Here is a 22,773-nt window from a genome sequence, read left to right on the forward strand (position 1 = left end):
TTTTGAAACATACCAACTAAAAAGTAACATTTACCTTTTGTGGAAAATATAATATTTTGTCATTTTGAATGCTTTAGATACTTGATAATTTGTTAATATGAGAAGCTGATTTACTTTATAACTTGTTCCTTCTCTTATTACCATGACAGGCTCTATTGCAAACGCAGAAGCTGGAAAGTGATACAGCCAAGAAAGCTTACAGTGAGGCACAAGAACGAAATGATGAACTCATTAAGAAAGTTGAAAATGCTGAAAGACAGGTTCATAAGTTTCAAGATACCATTCGGAGGTGCTACCATTTCTTGTTAAGTGACTAGTTTCATACGTTCCTTTTTTACGTTGGCAAGCTAACATGAAATCTATGTTTTTTATAATATAAAGTAAAACATTTGGACTCTGTGGATGCCCAGTTCCTACCACATATTTGTTTGTAACTACGATAACAACCAAGCCTAATCCCACTAAGTGGGATCGGCTATATGAATCCTTCTATGTCATTGGGCCCTATCTCCTACTATATCATCATCTATATTTTAATAAATTTTATTTTATTGTTGCTAGCCAAATCTTTTTCGGTCTTTCTCTTCCTTGTTTAATGTGTGTATTTGTCATAGTTTCACATCGTTTGATGTGTGTATTTGTCATAGTTTCACATCTTTTGATGTGCGTAACTGAGATAGAAATTTGCCTTCTGTCTACCAAAATAGGCTTGGAGAGGAAGTGTCAAATCTGGCATCAGAGAATCAAGTGCTTCGCCAGCAAGCACTTTCCATTTCACCAACTAGCAGAGTGTTAACTGTGCATCCAAAAGCAACAATCTTCCCTGTACATACTGTTACTTTAGTTCATACTGATTATTATCTCCTAATATCTGACCTTCATTTGTCTGCGACTTTGTCACAGAGAACGCCGGAGAATAATAATGTTCTATCTGGAGAAACAAAACCTTCATTGGTAAGTAAAATTTTCTTTCTTCATTCAACATTGAGAGATGTAGCTTACCTTTATATGATAAGTAAAGGAGTTGAGTCGTTGTCTTTGCCTAATTATGAGGATAATTGCAGGATTGGAGTCCTTCATTACCAAATCCAAAGAATCTTGAAATTGATGAAAAACCACAAAAGTCACTGAATGAGAAGCAGCAGGTAGGTTTATGATCAAATTCCTATCAAGTTACAATGATGCTGCTATCTTGAGAGTGTCCTCGTGTCTTTCTAACTGGAAACTGATAACTAAAACTTGTTTGTCCTCAGGAAAGTCAGAACTTGCTTCTTAAGTGCATCTCTGAAGAGCTAGGATTCTGTAAGGGTAGACCTGTTGCTGCTTGCCTTATATATAAATGCCTCCTCCAATGGAGATCTTTTGAAGTTGAAAGGACTAGTATTTTTGACCAAATAATCCAAGCAATAGGTTCAAAACTTGAGGTAGCTTATCTTTTCCTTGTGCCTTAATCCTGAATTTATTTTTGGTATCTCAAACTCATGAGAGTTGGATGCAGACTCATAACTTCTTTGTACTTCAGCCATAAAAGAGAAACAACACATGTTTCTAATTGATGAAAATTCTATTTTATCAAGTATGACTTTTTTGGTTGATGTCTCAGGATAACACTAATGTATTATCCTATTGGTTGTCCAATACATCTACACTATTGCTGCTTCTTCAACGCACACTGAAAGCAAGTAGCTTGGGAAGTTTTACTCCACAGAGGCGGAGAACATCAGCTTCTGTGTTTGGAAGGATGCCTCAAGTAAACTAGTAGAACTTCTTTATCATGAGTTTTCTGGAAATAAATCCACGCATTCTCAATTTTGTTTCAGTTTAACTAATTTATTTTAATTTTCAATTTAATTTTTGAGGGAATTCGAGCATCACCTCGGAGTGCTGGAACTCCTTTTCTGAATGGTCGCATGGTTGGTGGATCAAATGACTTGCACCAAGTTGAAGCTAAATATCCAGCTTTGCTTTTTAAGCAACAACTTACTGCATTTGTTGAGAAAATTTATGGAATGATAAGGGACAACTTAAAGAAAGAGATATCTCCTGTTCTTAGCTTGTGTATACAGGTACTTTTGGGTGAATAATCTGTGCCCCTTAGAATCTATTTACTATTACACAGTGCTCCATAAAGCTAGTTTTTTGCTTTATGCAAGCTGTTGAGAGGGGAATGTTCCAATGATGCAAAACATGCAGGCTCCAAGGACATCCCGTGCAAGAATAGTCAAAGGAACTCGTTCACCAGCAAATGCTGTGGCCCAACAAGCTCTTATGGAACACTGGCACAGTATTGTGAAAAGCTTAGCAAGCTACATGAAACCACTGAAAGCTAATTATGTAAGTTGGAATAGAGCTTGACACTCCAATATTCTCATTTGGTATTGGTTGATATGACATTTTCAGATTTTTCATCTTTGTAGGCCCCTCCATTCCTAGTTCAAAAGTTGTTCACTCAAATATTTTCTTCCATCAATGTTCAACTATTCAACAGGTAACTAATAGATTCAACTATGTAATTCCTTGCTTCTGCCATTTCAGTTTGGTCATTCTTTTGCAGAGAGATATGTCAATATATATTTCCAATTTTGTAGCCTTCTTCTGAGACGTGAGTGCTGTTCGTTTAGCAATGGGGAATATGTTAAAGCAGGACTTGCTGAATTAGAACATTGGTGCAATGAAGCAACTGAAGAGGTGATCCACATTCTTGGAAATGTCATCTTTAACCTTAAGCTAAAATATTATTTGTTTCGCAGTATGCTGGTTCTTCATGGGATGAATTGAAGCATATTAGGCAGGCTGTTGGATTCCTGGTACATTGTCTTTTGGCAGCCACACATTTGTAAAAGCACATTGAATAACTGTACTTGTTGTCCAGTAACTTATCTTTGAACTATTAATATTATATCGTGATATAGGTTTTACATCAGAAACCAAAGAAGACACTGAAGGAGATAACCAAAGATTTATGTCCAGTTGAGACCACTTATAAATATTCAAAGTTTCAGTCATTTAGATTGTCAGTAACGAACTGTTTTTTTGGTTTGATTTGGTTTTCAGGTTCTTAGCATACAACAGTTATACAGGATCAGTACTATGTACTGGGATGACAAGTATGGCACACAGAGTGTTACATCAGAGGTCTGATTTCACTTAGATATGTTCTTAAGTTGCATTCTGTTTATATATATATATATATATATCACATGCATAATTTTCATATTCACAATGGAATAGCTAAGTGTGGTACCAACTAAGTTTGTGTGGGGACAAAATAGAGAGCAATTAAGGCACCAAGACGAGGCCAGTCTAGTGAAGCAATAATGGTGTGTTTCTAGCATCTAGTAATATTCTTGTTGACATAACCAACTGATGGAAGACAATTGGGAATAAATATATTGGCGTATACCAAGTCTTCCATCTCATAGCTTGCCTTTGGGGCAAATGGTATCAACCTTATTTTGCAATGACTTCAAACTGTTCTGTTGCACTTTTAGGTCTTTCCAAGTAATGACGTAGAGTTTTTTTTTTTCCTTTTCAATTTTATAGATCATTTCAAGTATGAGACTTGTGATGACCGAGGGCTCAAATAATTCTTCCAATAATTCTTTCTTGTTAGATGATGATTCCAGGTAGGCCTTAAACTTTTTCTTCCTCTGTTCTACATATTAGTTACTATAAATTAGATTTACATTCTCCTTTGATGCAGCATTCCATTTTTGGTCGATGATATCTCAAAGTCAATGACAGAAATAGATATAGCAGATATCGATCCACCGCCTTTCCTTTGTCAGAGTTCGGGCTTTGCATTTTTGGCACAATGAAAGTAGCAACTGTTACCCTCCTGTTTATCCACTGCTAATCCCCCTGTGCCTGTGCATAAATTTCTGCCTTCCATCCTGTCCATATCATCAAGTAAACAGGGTAGTTGGTAGTAAATATTTGGGTCTAATTTGCTTTCATTTTACTTGAAATTTTTTTTGTCCACCTTCCCGAGGTGTAGCTTTGATCCTCGACTTCGAACTGCTACTGAAGATGCACTGGGCGAAGTTGATCATTCATTACACAGATTATTTATGTAGTTTATTGCCTTTTGGCAACATTCATTTGTTATTTATGTAGATTACAGCTCAAGCAAGAAAGATGTTGTAGAATGTAGACTTTCTTTCTTCTCCTATCTAAAATGTGTAAGGTCAACATCATTATGAAAAATGATTGTTGCGTCTGCATTTACCTATTAATACAAAAAAGCAGTTACAAACTGTTTTTTGTCTTTTTCAATTTTTGATATAAATAGACAGGAATGTAATGCAATCGTTTATTATTAACTAATTTGAACAGAAGGAAAAGGATTTGATTGGTTCAGTAATTTTTTGTTATGTCCCTTTGTAATTTGTATCTCTTCTAGTTTTTTATATTTTAAGTTTTCGCTAATTGTGCTGGTTCGTGTGCCAATTTTTCTCCCTCAACTGGAATTTAGTTTTTACTTGATAAAAGTTCTCTGATTTGAATCATTTGTGAAATGAAAATAATAAATAATTAATAGGTTTCTTATTCAATTTGAAGTTAAAATTGTCATTAATAGTTTGAAATTTCATTTCGTTTATTTATTACTTACCATTTATTTTACATAATCATCATCCATCAGCAAATAAAAATGATAGGAGTATCTAAATTCAAGGAAAACAAATTAAAGCGAATTTAACCCTAACTATATTAAACGAATAGCAATTTAAAAATATATATATATATATATATATATATATTTTAAAAAAAATAAACGTAAAGTTCCCAAATTGGAAGGGACCTTCACACGGACTCGAGCGTATGTATTTTCCACAAGTAGATAAAAAAATAATACCTATGTTTTATAAAAACTAAAAAATAAATAAAGTAGATTATAGATACGGGATTTGAATCGAATTGCATAGGAATTCGATTTCCACCCACAAAAAAACCAAACAAAAAGCAAATTCCTTATATGCAAATTCCTCTTTATCTAATGTTCTATGGAAACTTAATTTCATTAAAAATATATCCAAAATTTCCCTTTGATTGTTGGTATTCCTCACCTTAGTTTACAAACTCTAGACGTTTTGTAACCAAAAAAAATACAATTCTACAGAACAATGAGATTCCCAAAGGTGGGAATTCCAGTTTACAAACTAAGCAAGTTTAGTTTGGTACAGTACTGAAAATTTCAGTACGAACTAAAACAATTATTGTCCGGTTCTATTATGTTAATCATGAACAATGCAAATGAATAACTAAGAATAAGAAAATATTAACTAATATACTAATTAATCTATCTATATATATTACAAAAATAGTTTGGTTAACGGTTTGTACCAAGATTTCAGTTTTGTACAAACCAAAGCAAAACAGTAATAGTTCAAGAAATACTTCAATTTGGGTTCTATTCCACCACAGTAGAGGTAAAGAAACAGAACGAGAAAGAGAAATGAGCAGGGTAAGGATCTTGCTCAAATAGAATTCCAAGGTACAGCAAAAAAGAAGATCGTGCAATGCAAATCATCCAAAGAAGAAGACAACATGCACCAAAAACCAAATTCTTTGTATAGTAGTCTCAACGCAGCAAGAAAATCAAATTCTTTCGACAAAAAATGAAAGGGCAATTACCCGCCAGCCAGCAGGACGGACTTCCAAGATGTCAGCAGCAAGCTACAGAAGAACAAGACCGAGCGCCGGAGATCTCAGAGCAAACGGGATCCGGTAGTTGTATAGGTAGTAATGGCGTCGCCAATCACCAGGTCCAAACTTGAGCTTGTCCAAGAAGGCATGGTTGTGCATGATATCAAGGGCATTGAATACATCATGATCCTCCTTCTTTGCCACAATAAGTGCGTCGTTCACCAGCTGATGCAGTGGAGTTTTGGTGGACACGTTGTAGAGAGAGTAAGCAGCCTTCAACACTGAATGGTTCTGGTTATTCAGAATCGAAGAGGAGAGGGTATAAAAACTACAGAAGTCTGTAAGTTCATTAGTGCCAGGCTTCTGGACCACATAACTGTCGACCACATTCTCCACAGGAAGAAGCCAGTGCTCCACATCTTTCTCGTCGAGATCGGCCGCAATAAAGAACTGGCTCAAGAATCCTCTGAGCAGCTTTGTGATTGCCGGGACATCAGCAAGCTCCATCTTCCTGAATCCGAGGGTGACTATCGCCTCGGGAAGCCTGTGAAGCTTGACCGCCCTGCTCATCGTCATCCGAGGTCCAAGCCGATAAAATCGGACATCGACCAGCTTCTTAGGATTTAGGGAGCGGTGCCAGTAGCGGCAGGTCGCGATGGGAGTCGGCAGGAGTAACCCGCCTGTGTAAGCTGCCTGCCACACATTCTCCAAATGGGCCCGCCGAGTGAGCTCCTTGATCATCACAGGGGCAAGCCGCTTCGACCGCAGCTTCTTGTGGACGCACAAGAGGTTGACCTCGGCCATCCGGACCACCTCTCTTCGCACGCGGATCCGAGAAGGCACGCCGGTGATGAAGGAGACGAGCTTCTGGGTGGCTTTCACACGGACCCCAATGTGCCAGGACTTGAAATATCCCGGCGGGCAAAGAGCCCAACGGAGAAACTCCTTGGAAAAGCTGAGGCGGAACGTGCTCGCCTCATTCACCACGTAGTTGTCACGGAGGAGGTTGCACACCTCGGCGCAGGTCCGGTCATCGTCCATGTCGCAGGTGGTCCACTCGTAAAGCGCAGGGAGGTTATAAGGCTCCTGCTTGACGGCATCGACAGGAGTCGGCTGCTCAATGGGGCCTTCCACGAGGCTGGGGCCGAGGCCGTCCTTGAATTGCCGCACCGGCTGGGTCTCCCAGAACCGATGCTGCTTGTTGCTCATGGAGATCGTCTTTCGGATCCTGCGCGCAAAAGATTCGATATCGACCTAGCTCGGCCTCCGCTGCTAAGGCCGCCGCCGAGTCTTGGCTCACTTGAGCGAGAGCAGTGGCCGGATGAGGATCGGGGTTACTGATTTGCTCCTCGTCGGGGGAGGAGGAGTCGTTTCCGGCGACCACCACTGCGGACACGCGAAAGGAACCCAACCGAGATCAAGAAACAGACGGATAAAAACTACAGAAGAGGGAATCGAGGAGAAAAACAGCTGATTACCTCTGGGAGCGGCGGATCGGAGCTGAGTCGAAAGCCGATAGATTAGGGTTTGAGGAGGAGGAGGAGGCGACGGAATCGCAGAGGGACGGAGCTGAGAACGCGAAGTCGCCAACTGCTGGCACCGGGCACCGGGGCTTCAACAAGAAACGACTTCTTTGGTGGTAGCGGACTGGATCGGAGTTAAATAGAAGCCAATATAACGGTTTGACGGGATGGTAGTGACAGCATGTGGGTTGCCTTCATAATGGGCCAATAGTTAATTGGGCTCATTAACATTTTAGTTATTTCATCTATAAATGTTAAAAAGGGAGTAGAAATTTAAAAAAAAAACATTTTTTTTTATTATTTATTGGAAGGAATAAAAAACCAAACAAATGGAGAGGCCATACAAACTCTGATTTATGATAATAACATTTGACTAAATATGTAGTTGTATATTTTCAATAACAATAATCAAATTTTATCCCATTAAATGGTCGCTATGTGAATTCTTCTATGACTTTATTCCTTACTATATTTTTATTTATATATAAATAAATTTTATCTTATTTTATTATTATTAAACAAGTCTTCTTTCTAGGTGAACATTTATCATAGTTTCACATCATCTGAGTAACATATTTATCTTAGTCGTCTAAATATATGATGTACCATCTTAAACTCATCTCCCATAGTCTTTCCTTAAATAGGTACAATCCCGACTTTCTCTATAATCTATCCATTTCTTATCAAATTCATCTATCTTAACATCCTCATATTTACAATTCTCATCTTCTGCTCATGTACCCAAGTCATAGTTTAGAATTCAGCTTCATATAGTATAACATGTTCAACTGTCATTTTGTAATACTTTCCTTTAAGTCTTAGAAGTATTTTACAATCACAAATATCATCTGATGCTTTCTTCCATTTTAAATATTTTAATTATATTCAATATAAGATATCTCTCTGAACTCCTTTATTTTTTTTTATTACTCTTTATCAAAGTTTCATGATATGACTTATTAATTTAATAACTCTATAATTTCATACATCTCCTTTATTTTATATAAGGGAGTACTTATCATCCACTATTTTATATTTTTTCCATTTTCAATTTTAGAATAACTATGCAAGTGTTCTATACTAAAGCCACAATAGAAATTTGAAAGATTAATTCACAGACAACTTAAGCTTTATTTTTCACTTATTAAATAAGAATTTACACACCATTGGAGTAGAGAATCTAGATAGACAAATTGATAAATAAAACGGTCTCTACTCATCTTAAAATATATTCACAATGCTGGAGAAGATAATCATGTAATACCTTTATGATATCGTGATGAATATGTTGGTGCAAGTAACACCAATAATCGAATTTGTATTTTAATGTCTAGCAAAGAGTTTAAAGTTATAAACTATGTATTTGATATGAAAGTTAAGTGTATAGGTCACTTAACATAGAAAGTTCTAATGGGACAGAAGAACTGAATATTAAGCATCGAAAGTCCTAGTGGATCAGGAGAATCGGATACTAAGCAGTGCAGTCTTAGTAAATCAGAAAAATCAGACACCGAGCATAAACCAAATAAGTTGATCTAGCAGAACACTTGATGAGTTAGCTAGATCGAGCATCAAGTATAGAAAGTTCTAATGGGTCAATCAAACACTAAACAAAATTAGAAGTTCAAACAGATCAACTAGACTGAATGCTTAGCAAAAGATAAGTTTATGGAGCAGAGAGATCTAGTGAGGATGTGTCATCACTAAGGGGACAAACTTAGGTGACGATTTGATTAAGGGTTCTACTTGAATTATGAAGTCATGATCAGATAGATGATTAACTGTCTAAAATAGAATCTGCATATGTTGTACTATATATTATGCTAACTCAATGTTGCAAGGTTCAGGCAATCGGAAGGTGTCTCTAGTCGATCAAAAGCTAACATAACAGATGTCCAAATAAGCCTCAAAAGTTGACATGACATGGAGTGTTGACATGGAAGCCGATGTAGGAGAGGATCAGGCTAAATAGACCCAATCAACAGATGAGTCAAATGAAAATGCTACAAGACTAAGCAGGGTTGATGTTGGATTTGGCAGGGCTGATGTCGTTTCACCTAGTGTTGACGTAGGAGTCGAATGAAGATGGATATGAACACAGGATATGGATGACCTAGAGATAAGATCAAATCCAAGCTCATATGGATAGCCAAAGAATTAAGAGCCGACCAAAGAAAGATTGATAAAAAGAGTTTGGATGAAATTCAGAATAATACAATTCATTCGGATACACAAATCAATCAAGGAAGAGTTCGCTGGCATCCCGAGATCCTTCTCTTGTTCAAAGAGCACGCCCTTGAGCCCAAGTGCCTTCTGACAACGACCAAGAGCTCATCTCTAATCTATTGTTGTCAGGTAGTTTGGTTTGTACTTATTTTATTTAGCATTTCACTTTCCTTTGCACAGTGAGCACTGAAGTATCAGTCCCTTCGGATAGGTCTAGTCGTTAGCGTATGAGATGTTATCATCATGAAATCTGGGGTTCGAATCTCGGTAAAGTCGAGGTAAATGTCTCCCTTATATACTAGTTACTATTCCAAAAGGTAGTAGCCGCCCGTGATTTACCTCCTCCGTGTTGACCTTAGGACGGGTTGGCGGGGGTACTAGGGACGAGCGTATTCATCTTTTGCCACCGTGAGCACTAAAGTATCAGTCCGAAGGATTGTGAACTAAGTAAAAATAAAATTATGTTCATGCTTTATTTATTTCTTATTTCCACGGCTATAAATCTGATTTATGAAACTAAAAGAAAAGGTTTTAAAAATGATATTCATCCTCCCCTCCCCTTTATTGTTTTCTCGATTTAACAATTGGTATTAAAACGAGAGTGTTGAGAATAGGTGTAATCACTATTGGAAGCATTTTTTTTTCTTTTGTTTATATAGTTCTTATTTACAATCACACTGCTTACCTAAGATTAAGTTTTGGAACAGCTTGTTTTTAGTTCTGTTTTTTGCAAGATATTTATGATTCATCAAGAAAGCTATAGCATAATTCGTGCACCCCTGTTTAATTGAGTAGACTTCGAGTATGGGAAAAGATAGGTGGAGTACTACCTAAAAACAAAGATTGATATGTGGTTTAACATCAAGAAGGGATACACAATACCAGTTGATGATCTTGGAGAACCATTGGATCCATATAAGTGGACTCAAGAAAAAAGCTAAGTCAATTTCAAGGCTATGAAAAACATTGCAACGTGACTACCAAAGGTGGAACTCAATTGAGTTGGACCCTTTGAAAATACTAAAGAACTTTGGGACAAATTAGTTAAACTTCATGAGAGAACTAATGATTTAAAGGTAATAAAAAGAGATCTCTTATTAAACCAATTGTTTAATTGTAAAATGTAGGAAGGTGAGACCGTAAGTCAATTACATACACAAATAAAGGATATGCTAAATGAGCTCCATTCGATCGATCATCAAATGGAAAGTCGCACTATAATAAGGTACGTATTTAAATCATTTTCTCAAAATTCTTTATGACCATCTATGGTAGATGAATACAAAGTTTATAGAGATCTTATGATTGTAAAGTCTGATAAAATGTTTTGCGAATTTGAGTTGCATGAGCAACTAACTCGAGTCAAACCGAGAAAAATATTACGTTGATTACAAGGCAAGAAATATTGCGTTGATTACAAGGCAAGCCAAGAGCAAGAAGGCCAAGTTCAAATCTCGAGCGGACCAGAATTTGAAGATAAGTCAAACTCAAGGACAAACAATCAGGTCAAAGCAAACTGAGCAACTCAAAATCTAAGGTAACATGCTATGGTTGGAATGCAAAAGGGTATTACAAGTCTGAATGTCCTAATCAAAAAGCGGACAAATCTAAGAAACCAAGGAGAAAGAAGACACTCAAGGTCACTTGGAACGAGTCATCGTCGGAGGAGTCAGACATGGAGGAACAGAAGCAAACAAGCTTCATGACTCTAATGACAGAGGAAGACAGCCGGATCCAAGTCCGAGTCAAGGATTCGAGTCCGAGTATGAGACAAATCATGTATCCATATCCAGTTCAGACGACCAAGAAGAAAAGGATTGGTGCAGAGAAAGCGAAGAGACTTATCGCAAACTGCTAGCACCGGGGTTTCAACAAGTAAAGGCTTCTTTGTTGGTAGTGAACTAGATTGGAGTTAAATAACAGCGATTATAATGGTTTTGACAGGATGCCAGTGAAAAGATGTGGGTTGCCTTCATAATGGCCCTCATAGTTAAATGGGCCCATAACATTTTAGTTATTTCATGTACAAATGTTTAAAAGGGAAAAGAGAAAAAATATATAATAATAATAATAATAATAATAACATTTGACTAAATATATAGTTCTATACTAAAACCACAATAGAAATTTTGAAAGCTTAATTCACAGACAACTTAGGCTTCATTTTCACTAATTAAACACGAATTTACACACCAGAGTAGGGAATCTATATCCAGTCATCTTAAAATATATTCACATTGCTGGAGAATACCTTTACGATATGGTGATGAATGCACTTTGTCCAGCCTTTGTGTGATACACGTATAGCTGGAGAAAATAGCTAAACAACTTGACTATAGATTAATGCAAGTATTCACATGATGACGACCAGTCCATCGCAAGTTTAGGCACTGAAACCCCTGTGGAGAGAACTCCAGGGATTGGTGGGGATGCTATTGCAAGCTTGTGCAGAAACCTTCGCCATGCCCTCTACGCTGATACCTGCGTTGCAGATGTTTGCTAGAGAGCGCATGTGTTTCATCCCATACTGAGAGAGAGATCCGCAATGCATCTCAAAAGTCCTCACCTAGAAAGAAAAATCACTTTTTAATGAGAGCAGGAAAGGAGAGAAATTCTAACTCAGTCTAATGATGCAAATGTTGAGGAAGTTGTCGAGAATGAATTTGAGTTTCAATTCTAGATTAGATATGCCTACTATAGAAATTGCATAGTAACTTGAGCATTTGCTCAGAGAAGTCAATACCTAACCAACTACACTTGTTTTCGTTCCTAAAAAGTGTTGGCAAGGGTGTCAATAAGTCTTAGTAATTCAACTTGTCACTCTAATGAGCATGCAAGTGTCTTTTAGAATAATTCATAGACATGTTAAAATAAGTATGAACTAAAATTGTTTTTAAAACTAACTGATCAGTATGCTCACCATCAATCTGAGGCAGGACCAATCATCCACCAAAGCCTGGCCTGAAGGACGAACCATTTTCAGCACTTCTGATCCTCGTTCAGAACCAAACAACAAGTTCCCAATCAGTTCTACACTAGTATCGACATGCAAACGATGAGCCATTACATCAAGTAATTCCTTGTGGGCACCAAGCTTCTGGGATGAGCCTAGAGGTGCCCTTTCATACTTCAGAAGGAAAATGGAAGATTTTAGTCATAAACAATTAGCAAATCAACATGTTAGATGAAGATAATTCTAAACCTCAGCATTAACCACTGAAACAATGAAAATTACACAAGGACCAGAAGTAAGTGAGAGAATTAAGAGCACATGTAACTCAAATCAGGTAGCCGAGACGCACCAACCTTATGCCAAAAATAGACTAGATCTGCATCCCGTTGGTTAACAGCATCATTATGAAAATACAATGAATTATCTTCGATAAAAGTGGCATTAGCATTGGCAGGATTGGAACCCAGGTACACGAAAAGGTTTTCCACATTGAGTTCTAAATCTCCAAATTGCATCACATGTGAACCAGATTTATATGTCTCGTTAACTGAAGTTCTGGTTTTGACCTGTAAAGGATGTAGGACGAAGAAATTCAAACCCAAAAGGCTACCAAACAACTGCCAAGAAACACAGACCAAATTCAGAAGTGCTTACAAGTCGATACTGCTGCTTCAATGTTTCAGTCTGTAAATTGTGTATATCACTGCATATATGGGTAACAGATTGCATAGAATTAGTCAGATATCACAAAAGCCAAGCAAGCTTGTACCAAATTTTGTATAGAATTTTTTTAATTTAACTACTAATCAAACACTCATTTCTGTCATATGCACTAAAGAACCCTATTCTAGAGATATCTAAAAAGGGAAGTTTAGCTGATTTGATTTGATGTCAAACACTCGAGACTCCCAGAAGAGTATAGCACATATAATGTTGCTAAAAATATTACCGAGAAGAAACATGGAAAAGTAAGAAATACCCACTTAACAAATACATAAAATTGAATATGTAGAAAAAATAAACATGAAAATGTCTTCATATGAATATCTCATCATTCAACTTTGGAAGTATGCAAGGAGTTTCATCAACAAACATTTTTTTTCTAAGGATATGCATGCAATGGTTCTAAAGATTTTACCACTGGCTACAACTTTAGTTCTTTTCATGACCGAACAATAAGTCAAACTGGATAACATTATGTAGTTCGTGTACCTGTCTTCCATCCAAGAAACACTATACAAGTCACCCAAGCAGGTGTAGAATTCTGGAGGAGGTCTAAAGCGATCTCCAGGGCAATAAGTTCCCCAACTACTCTCATAAGCATTTGATGCCGTCGTTGCATAAATATTTATGTCTTCTGGGAGAAGACCCTCAAAAATACTCCCTGACTCACAAGCTTCAAGATAAAATACCTGAAACATCAAAGTGAGTAATAAATTGTGTGCTTACGAAATTAAATGATGTCATAGAAGTTGTTACCAAGCTTTTGTAAGACCCCAAAGCATGTTTTTTCTTCAACACATCAACCAACTCGTCACTATACAGGTAAGGATATGTGGGCATCCCTACAAATTTCCAATTGTCAGTGCATCAGTATCACTGTTTCTATCGACAAAGGAAGATGCAACAAAAGATAACTCATGAAGTTGTTCCCCCTTAATCTTCTTTGATTCTTTTCAGTGTTACATTACATCATCTAACAAAAGACTGTTGTGTCAGATTAACTGCATGAATCAGACAAACCCAAACTATCACATCCTTTATGTGATATTTACTTGGATGGAATTAAGAGGGGAAACAATATGAAAAGGAATATTATGTCTTGTTTATTTGGCAGGAAACAGAGACAAGGAAGAAATTTAATTCCATCAAATCCCTCTGTTTTATTTTAACAAAATTAGGTGGAAAGGGCGGTAAATGAAGTTTAACCAATGACTAAGCATAGATAAGTAAGATTATTTATTTTCTATGGTTCCACCAAAATAAACACGAAAAATAAAATAGAGTGAAAACAAGATAATTCATTTCTATCCTACTTCCCCTCAAAGAAAGTATAGCATTAAACATGAGATAAATGATATCTGCTTTCAAAAAAGTAATGGAATGACAAAATTTAGGATAGTACTCACCAAGAATCCCTGGTCCACCATGATCAGAGTAAAATACAAAAATACGATCATCTGGACCACTATCAACTACTTTTCCACTACCTCCATTTAGAGCAGTTTTATTTCCAAGGAGAACAGCAAAGAAATTGTTCACATTAACATCCTCTCCAACATAATCCTGAAAGGAATTGATCCAGATTGAGACAAGTAATACAGGGCAACCAAGAAAATATTGAGAATGAAGTGTGTTAAAAAAATATCAAACCTTTGGAACTCCAGCATACACATCTCCACCCTTGGGATGATTGATTATGACGCCTGGTCTTGGGTTGTCCTTGTTGTGTGCAATGTCATCATACATGAAAACAATAATATTCTCATCTTTCAGTCCACCGTTCTTCATTATTTGATATGCATGGCAAATATCTGCCTGAGTTGATGCTTTAAAGTGTTAGGATCCATGTACAATGAAGAGTGCATACAGATAGACAAAGGAACTATTATTTCATACAAGAATTCCTTCAAATTCTTTTTATAAAAAAAAGTATTTTCAACAGAACTTTGTAAGGCAAGAAAAAGAGAAAAAGTACATGAATATGATTACCCAATGCCCCAACTTCAGGTGCTAGCAAACTATGTTTACTAATAGCCTTATTACTTAATACCAACAAAGAAAAGATTCATGCTTCATACATCTGGCATGTCACATTACTGAAGAAAATTTGTCTAACTAAAATTGGTAAAGTAGCTCATACACCACCTGTTGAGATCAATATCACTAAAAAATCTCACGTAGAATCTACCACAGATTGGTGAGATATCTTACTCTGTCATCTAGATGCTGACAAAAAACTTAATATATTCAGAGTGGAAATCACCTTGTTTTTGTGGTTGGAGCAATCTACCTCCCCAACATCTAAATAAATAAAAGGTAGACACATATATGGTACAAGTTTAGGTTTTCTATGAATCAAGAGCAACCTCTATGAACAGAAAATGATAATATGCATAATTCACATACAAGAAAATGATTTTACACGGTTTGAATTGCATCTAATTCTCAAAGAGAGAACAAAACAAGGATAAAAATTATCCTCACTCATGCAAATAAATTTTCACTTCATTAGATAACTCTCAAATCAAGATCAAGGAACAAAAATTAAAAACTCAATTCAAGCATTTTTAGACACCTAATACACTTCCTCAGAAGAATCTCCACTTTGTTTATGCCTTGTATCTCACGATTCTTAAGGTGAAAGAATCCAGAACCACAACTCAAAACCTGAGAACTGACATAGCCCAAATAAAAAAATTTAAGGTGTTTTTGGTTTATAGGAATCATTATTTTATTTTCTATGAGTTTTCATAGAATTTTATATTTGCTTACTAAAATAAATTTGGAACACAATTATGATTTCTTAATCATCCTTCATAACTCTTTCTTGCTCTATTCGAAGGTTTGATTCTTCCTCTATTTTATTTTCGAAACAATATTTATCCTTACTCTATTGTTGCTCTATTCCTGCACTAACTCACGTCGCACCCGCACCACTAGGCCACATCTTCAATCGTATGTGAATGTTTAGGTTGGGGCTTAGCCTGCAGAGTTGAATACAAACTGAGCCACAACAGCCAGTCAAAACGACCCGACAGTTGAATAGAAACTGAGCCACAACAGCCAGTCAAAACGACCCGACAAACAATACGACAGAGGGGACAAAATGGATTGAACAAATTAAATAAACAAATAAATAAGTTCCAATTGGTCCCATCAAAATTATCCTCATTAAAAAATCAGTTTACCCACTAAAGTTGTCAAATCAATTTCATTACGCCCTTCTCAATTGTTTTACAAATTTATTGTATTATTTGCAAATCACCATGCAAACCAAGAGATAACACGGACCAATAGAAAACAATTTTAAGAAAAAAACAAGATTGGAATCCCCAAAGAAAAAGCCAAAAAAAAAAAGTTCTAAGATTATCAAATACCGAAAAAAAGGAGGGCAAAAGCATATCATCGAACTTAAAACAAGAAACTTAGTACATAGACAATTACAAAGCAATCCAGAACTAAAAGAGGAGAGATAAATGAACACGACGGATTCGACAAATACCTGATGACGATAGTTGTAAAAACCGTTGGATCCAGCGATGAGCACTGCCCATCGGGTTCCTACGGTGTCGCCGCCGCTGCCGCTTTCGACCCTCAGACCCTCGTTTCTATCGGAAGGAAGCCGTATGGGGTTTCTGATAGCATCAGAAAGCATAATCGAGAGGAGGAAAGCTACGGTGAGGAGGGCAGCGCCGGCGGCGGAGCAGCCCATCGTGACTTACGATCAAACGGAGAAAGGAAACACTGACGAGATATAAGCAAGAGGCGAAGGAGTAGAGACTCTTTTATAGCAGGCTGGGCTCATGCTTTACTTTCGTGCTGTTGCTGATGAATGCATCGCAGCCGTCGGTTCTGCGTTGGACCCGCAAAAGAGACTTTTAATTTCGATTAACTTAATTTATGTTTAATAGATACAATTATTTTGATGACCACTGATTGGCTTCATTAATTTTATTTTATTTTTTTTTTACAATAGTAAAGAACAATTCCAAAAAAAATGGGAATCTAGGGATGGCAAGAAATGGACAAGATCCATTTATACATTAAGTTCAAGTTTCAAATTTATATATACAAATAAATATTTTTTTTAAAAAAAATCTAAAAAAGCTTTTTAACTATGTGAATTATACCTATCAATCAAGAGCTTCCCATATTGATAAGCAAAGTGGAGCAATCATTATAAAGTGGTTCTAATAATTCAAACAATTAAATAGTTTTAAAGAAAAAAAATACATGATCATTTCATTTCATTAAAAAGAAAGCAAGTTGCTTGAAGCAAAAGACAAACATTTTATAGATGAAGGGTTTTTGTTTCACAAAATACACATCCCTTTCCTCGTACACTTTTTATAACCCTAAATTCAAGGACTAATATCGAAGAAATAACATGCTATTTTTTTCTTTTATATATATATATGAGCGTCCCTCACATGTCTGGATATCCTGATTTACTTTTGAAAATCAAGGTACTCGGGACGACATTCGAATCCTTACCCTAGACACTTCTGGACACCCCTCATATGTTCGGGCATCCGGATGTTGTCTCGAGCACCCAGATTCTCAAAAATAAATCGAAACGTCCGAACATGTGAGGAACACTCAGGAGTGTATATATTATATATTCTGGTGGATTGCCTGTCCCATTTTATTTTTTATTATTTTTTTAAGATTCTAGTTGTGCCAATAAAATTTTATTTTTAAGAGTTAGGAATTAGATTATAATATTAAACAAAAAAAAAAATTGAAACTTTTTTAAGATTTTTATATTATATGGCATAAGGTCCTTAGCATAATAAAATCATATAGAGAGAGACATTTTACCTTGTACACCCTTATCTTACATATTCATGGATGACTGAATGTAAATTCGAGCGCCTAAACACTTGACCAAGCGCTATAATTCACTTTTGAGAATCGGGACGCCCGGACAGACATCTAAGCATCCGGATTTACACTTAGTCACTCATAAATATGCAAGGTAATGATGTACAAAATATCAAAAAAAAAAAAAAATATATATATATATATATATATATATATATTTATTTATTTTGACAATTTAAATTTTTTTTTGTGTGTTTAATAATATAGCTCAACTCTTAAATTCTAAAGATAAAATCTTATTAGCTTAATCTTGAAGTAAAAAAAAAATAAAAACAAAAACCCAAAAGGCAACTGCATATTTTAATTGGGGCACTTGGATCAATTTCAGGTGTCCCAAAAATACCGTCACGGATCGTTTCAATCGATCCGTATATTAACAATTATATATAGGTATATATATATATATTTTCCTATAAAGAAATTGGATGAATCTAGACTTTGTTTACCTGCTGATTGGGATAGGATGGGAGAGGAAGGATGAAAAGGGTGAGGTGTGAATTAGAAGGATGAGGGATGAATATTTTTTATATATAATTCAGTGTTTAGACTTCACCTCAACTAATCATGAAGGTACATGGTGTTCTCTCTAATTCATCTGGAGCACAACTTGTATATATTTAGAAGCCGAGCTTCAAAATATTCGTCTAATTTAAAATTTGAATCATGATCTTCTCATAGTTCAAGTTATCTTATCGACGGGGGCAAGTTATCTATCACAATTATAGGAAGAGGAGTAGGCGAAGGGACAAAAAAAAAAATCATCAATATCCTCGTATATATGATTGTCACTAATGTCACCTAATGGCCACTAGCCCAAGCAACAAATGTCATCACCCTACCAACCAACCAATCAAGTACCACTCGCTATCTACCTGCCGGAGCCACCTAATGCCCTATGGCCGCATGATTGAGGGTTTTGGTTGGGCGATTGAGCATTGCAATAAGCCATTTGAGCGTCTTGATCTTCAATCTAGCGACATAGTCACCTCGATCAAGTTGGCAGACTTGATCGATCAATTGAGCACCTTGGTCGTCTAATCTAGTGTCATTGTCAAGCACTATGGTAATTGTCCTCTCGGATGGATCTAGTGGCTAGCGTTTGAGGTGTTATCACCATGAGGTCTGAGGTTCGAATTTCGACAAAGTCGAGATAAATACCTTCCTTATGTGCTAGTCACTATTACAAAAGTTAATAGCTGCTCGTGATTTACCTCGTCCGTATTGACCCTGGGACGGGTTGGCGGAGGCACTGGGGGCGAGCGTATTCGCCTTTTGCCACCATTGTCAAGCACTATTGTGGTCCTCTCGAGGCGGGGCAGTGCGATAATTGAGGCATAAGGTATTGCTACATTAGGTCATGAGATATTGCCATATTAGATCATGGGGTCGAAACTCGGTGCAGCTGAGCATGTCTCCCTCCCCCCATGCCTTGGCCAGTACTCTAATGGCTAGTAGTTATCCGTGATTTATCTCCTCCGTGTTGACCTAGGGACCTGTTGGTGGAGAAGTTAGAGTGAGCGAATCACCTTTTACCATATTGTCGGACACTATGGTCGCTTAATTAACACCACCATGCAGAGATATCACCCTTTCACTGTGTTGCGCCTCTAGCAATAACCCCTCCAATTCTAATTGCAGTAATAACCGCTCCAACTCTAATTGCGGAAGAAGAGGAGGAGAGAAGAAAGAAGATCACATAGCAATAAGGCAACGAAGGAATCCCAACAAGAAAACATGAGAAAGCATCGAGTACAAGTATATAGATATATACAAACCCTTACATGATATTTCGAATCAAAAATACATAAAAAGGAAAAAAAAATATTTTCCCGATTTTTCACTGCTTCTCGTGCAAGGCACGACCAAGTGAGGCAAGGCCAGACTATGCCGCTCTTCTAAAATCGGGCACGCCCTGCCGTGTCCAGTGGACACGCTCGTGCTTAGAAGTACTACATCTCCAAAAATATATACAGTCCAGCCATGATTGGTAGACGCGATCCAGCCATACCCCTTCTTCCCACTTTTGTGACGTCCTTCATATTGACCTCCACTCAAATATAAGTCACTCGTCAACAATCTCCACCTTGATGAATATCTACCCTTTCAGAAACACACAAGCATCTAAGCAAAAAATTCCACCTGCACGCTGGGTTTGGGTTTCATTCCTCTAGCATCTAGAAACACGAAATGCTTGAACTTTTCTGTGATCATTAGCTTCATTAACATGTCTACAACATTGTTTGCAATATGAACCTTCTCAAGCTGAATTTCTCCAGAAACAATCAAGTTTATGATCTTGTGAAACCTCATATCAATGTGTTTAGTCCTCACATGATATACATGAATCTTCACCAAATAGATAACACTTTGACTATCACACAACAACATGACTTCACCTTACTGAACACTCAGTTCTTTGACCAACTCTGTAAGTCATAAACCTTTCTTCATTGTTTCAACTAATGTTGTCATGTACTCTAACTCCGTAGTGGACAATACAACGATAACTTGTATTATAAACTTCCAACAGATAGGTCCTCTCATTACAGTAAACACATATCATCAGTAGAACTCCTATCATCTAAATCTCCTGCATAGCATATATCCACATGCCCAATAACTGAAGGATCTTCCAGTAGTTTGCTGAACATAATATCACAATCAGTTGTATTCCTCGAGTATTTGAAAATCCATTTCACTAAATTTCAATACGGTCAACCAAAATATGAGAGAAATTTGCTCACCATACTAACGGTGTATGCCAAATCTAGTCTCGTGCAAACTATGGAATACATCAAACAATCAACTGCACTAACATATGAAACCCTTGACATCTCCTAGATCTGTTCATCCATTTTTGGGCATTGTGTATTGAATTATTTGAAATGTTACACCGGAGGTGTACTCACTAACTTCGGATTACTCATGTTGAACCAATCCAGTACCTTCTCCACATATCTAAGTTAAGACAGTCATAATCTCTATGCAGTTCTATCCGTGTGAATTTTCATCCCAAGAATCTTCATGGTCTCGCCCAAATCTTGCATGTCAAATTCCTTGCCCAGCAGTCTCTTCAATTTGTCGACCTTTTTCATCTTCTTTGCAGCAATAAACATGTCATCCACATATAATACAATAAAAACCAATGATCCATCTTCTAGGCTCTTCACGTATATGCAATAATCATACTCACATCTCCTATATCTGGATTGAATCGTGTACGAATCGAAACACTTGTACCATTACCTAGGAGAATGTTTCAATTCATAAAGCACTTTCTTCAAATTGCAAACCAAACGCTCTTGTTCGGGTTGACTAAATCACTAAGGTTGTGACATAAAAGTCTACTCCTCCAAATCATCATGAAAAAAATATTGTCTTCAAATTCATTTGCTCCAGCTGCAAATCGTGATGTGTCAACACTGCTTTGATTGACGTATGTCTCACCACCGAAGAGAAATTTTCATCGTAGTCGATCTTCTTTCTCTATGAGTGTTCCTTTATTACCAAACAAGTCTTGAACTTCACTTTTTCTCCTTCTGACAATGTTTCCTTCTGTTAAAACCTTTAGTTGTATTTTGATGCATTGTCAAATAAGTTTAAGTCAAGTCATATTTTGTTTTAATATGTATGTCTATGTATGAACTTAGGAGACTATACATGTACTCGATGGCTAAAGGGCATCGGAGACGACAAACCTTAGCAAAAGACACAAGCAAGCGAGAATGCTAGCATGGTAAAGGAGTCGACAGATTCTGTGCATCCGAGGTACGAGGAGCTATGAAAGAGTACTTTGGTAGAATGAGAAGGATGAACACGAGCGAGCCAAAAAGGTTTAGTGTATCCAAGGGACAAATAGCTCAAAGGAAAACTGTGTAAGATGACCGAGATAAAGCGAAATGGTCAATGATCGCCCCATCAACAAGAGTCATTGCTGAATGAATCAGGACGAAGTCCATGTCAACAAGCATCTAGGCAACTGAAGAGACTACAGGCGATCGGAGAGCTAAGAGTAATCCAGAATTATCAGAGGACCGTTGCCAGCGTGGATCAGGTTTCAACAAATACAAGTGACCGAGGAGCCTACCATCGACAAGAGAGTGTCATGTCAACAAACAACAAATCTAGATATTAAGGTATGAAAGAAACAAGAATGATGAACCACAATATGGTTGTACAAGCAAAGCAAAACGAGTCAGATTTAGAGTCTTCAATGGACGGAGATGAACAAACATACTTGGTAAGAAATATTGGTAAATTTTTTAACACTAACAATTTTGATAGGAGACAAGCATAGAAACTATTAAAGAAAAGACAAAGGAGGAAGGTAAGATATTTCAACTGTGATAAATATGGTCATATCAAGGACAACTGTCTCAAGCTCAAGAAAAAGACCAAGAAAAAGGAGAAAGATAAAGCAAAGCCCAAAGAAAAAATGCTAAAAGCAACTTGATGTGAAACCTCATCTTCAAAGTATTCAGATATTAAGTATACAACTAGTATTGCACTAATGACAACTCATCAAGAAGAAGAGTCAGAAAGCTCAAGCGCAGAAAACAACAATGTAGGGGGGCTCAACTTACGAGTCTGACACGGTAAGTGAAGTAAGACATCTTCCCTCGGATCAATTATATGATGCAATTAAAATGATATCTAGATCATTATGTAAAGTTAGAAATAAACGCATGAAATTAAAAAGATTAAAATTGAATTAGAAAATAAATTGGAAGATTCTTGTTCAATTGAACATTTTGAAAATATTAAGGATAAAAATGCAAAATTAAGGAAACAATAGAAACTAATAAAATTGCATTAGAA

At 36.7% G+C, this 22,773-nt stretch overlaps 3 protein-coding genes across 3 annotated transcripts in view; 1 reads left to right on the top strand and 2 right to left on the bottom strand.

The window, feature by feature from the left end:
• LOC121970786 (myosin-17-like) overlaps positions 1–4,256 on the top strand; it is a 31,961-nt gene extending 27,705 nt beyond the window's left edge. Inside the window, exons 25-39 of the mRNA XM_042521748.1 lie at positions 150–289; positions 708–825; positions 904–954; positions 1,065–1,145; positions 1,254–1,424; positions 1,604–1,750; positions 1,860–2,066; positions 2,194–2,334; positions 2,418–2,488; positions 2,589–2,688; positions 2,751–2,807; positions 2,913–2,969; positions 3,055–3,135; positions 3,544–3,626; positions 3,704–4,256. Coding sequence (XP_042377682.1) covers positions 150–289; positions 708–825; positions 904–954; positions 1,065–1,145; positions 1,254–1,424; positions 1,604–1,750; positions 1,860–2,066; positions 2,194–2,334; positions 2,418–2,488; positions 2,589–2,688; positions 2,751–2,807; positions 2,913–2,969; positions 3,055–3,135; positions 3,544–3,626; positions 3,704–3,818 — 1,620 coding nt within the window. The 3' untranslated portion in view covers positions 3,819–4,256. The remainder of the gene's footprint in view (positions 1–149; positions 290–707; positions 826–903; positions 955–1,064; positions 1,146–1,253; positions 1,425–1,603; positions 1,751–1,859; positions 2,067–2,193; positions 2,335–2,417; positions 2,489–2,588; positions 2,689–2,750; positions 2,808–2,912; positions 2,970–3,054; positions 3,136–3,543; positions 3,627–3,703) is intronic.
• Positions 4,257–5,441: 1,185 nt separating this feature from the next.
• LOC121970779 (glycylpeptide N-tetradecanoyltransferase 1-like) lies at positions 5,442–7,375 on the bottom strand. Its single transcript, XM_042521736.1, has 2 exons — positions 7,125–7,375; positions 5,442–7,032 (listed from the first exon to the last, which is right to left on the bottom strand). Exon 2 carries the CDS (start codon positions 6,853–6,855, stop codon positions 5,677–5,679), a length of 1,179 nt encoding a protein of 392 aa, XP_042377670.1. The 5' UTR covers positions 6,856–7,032; positions 7,125–7,375; the 3' UTR covers positions 5,442–5,676.
• A 4,161-nt stretch (positions 7,376–11,536) lies between these two features.
• LOC121970770 (vacuolar-processing enzyme-like) lies at positions 11,537–16,849 on the bottom strand. Its single transcript, XM_042521724.1, has 9 exons — positions 16,574–16,849; positions 14,722–14,886; positions 14,478–14,634; positions 13,828–13,913; positions 13,561–13,760; positions 13,003–13,051; positions 12,702–12,914; positions 12,316–12,522; positions 11,537–11,961 (listed from the first exon to the last, which is right to left on the bottom strand). The coding sequence occupies exons 1-9, from the start codon at positions 16,781–16,783 to the stop codon at positions 11,779–11,781; spliced, it is 1,470 nt and encodes a 489-aa protein (XP_042377658.1). The 5' UTR covers positions 16,784–16,849; the 3' UTR covers positions 11,537–11,778.
• Positions 16,850–22,773: the final 5,924 nt, after the last annotated feature.

The sequence above is a fragment of the Zingiber officinale genome, chromosome 1B, assembly GCF_018446385.1.
Source record: "Zingiber officinale cultivar Zhangliang chromosome 1B, Zo_v1.1, whole genome shotgun sequence".
In the NCBI taxonomy this organism is placed as follows: Eukaryota; Viridiplantae; Streptophyta; class Magnoliopsida; order Zingiberales; family Zingiberaceae; genus Zingiber; species Zingiber officinale.

Bases quoted from the DNA above. Each gene is read 5' to 3' on its own strand.
- LOC121970770 (XM_042521724.1), bottom strand. From the start codon at position 16,783: ATGGGCTGCTCCGCCGCCGGCGCTGCCCTCCTCACCGTAGCTTTCCTC. The intron at 14,635-14,721 runs GTTTGATATTTT...AATTCCTTTCAG, and splicing joins TGTATGCTGGAGTTCCAAAG to GATTATGTTGGAGAGGATGT. The intron at 13,761-13,827 runs GTAACAACTTCT...TTGATGTTTCAG, and splicing joins TGGGGTCTTACAAAAGCTTG to GTATTTTATCTTGAAGCTTG.
- LOC121970779 (XM_042521736.1), bottom strand. From the start codon at position 6,855: ATGAGCAACAAGCAGCATCGGTTCTGGGAGACCCAGCCGGTGCGGCAA.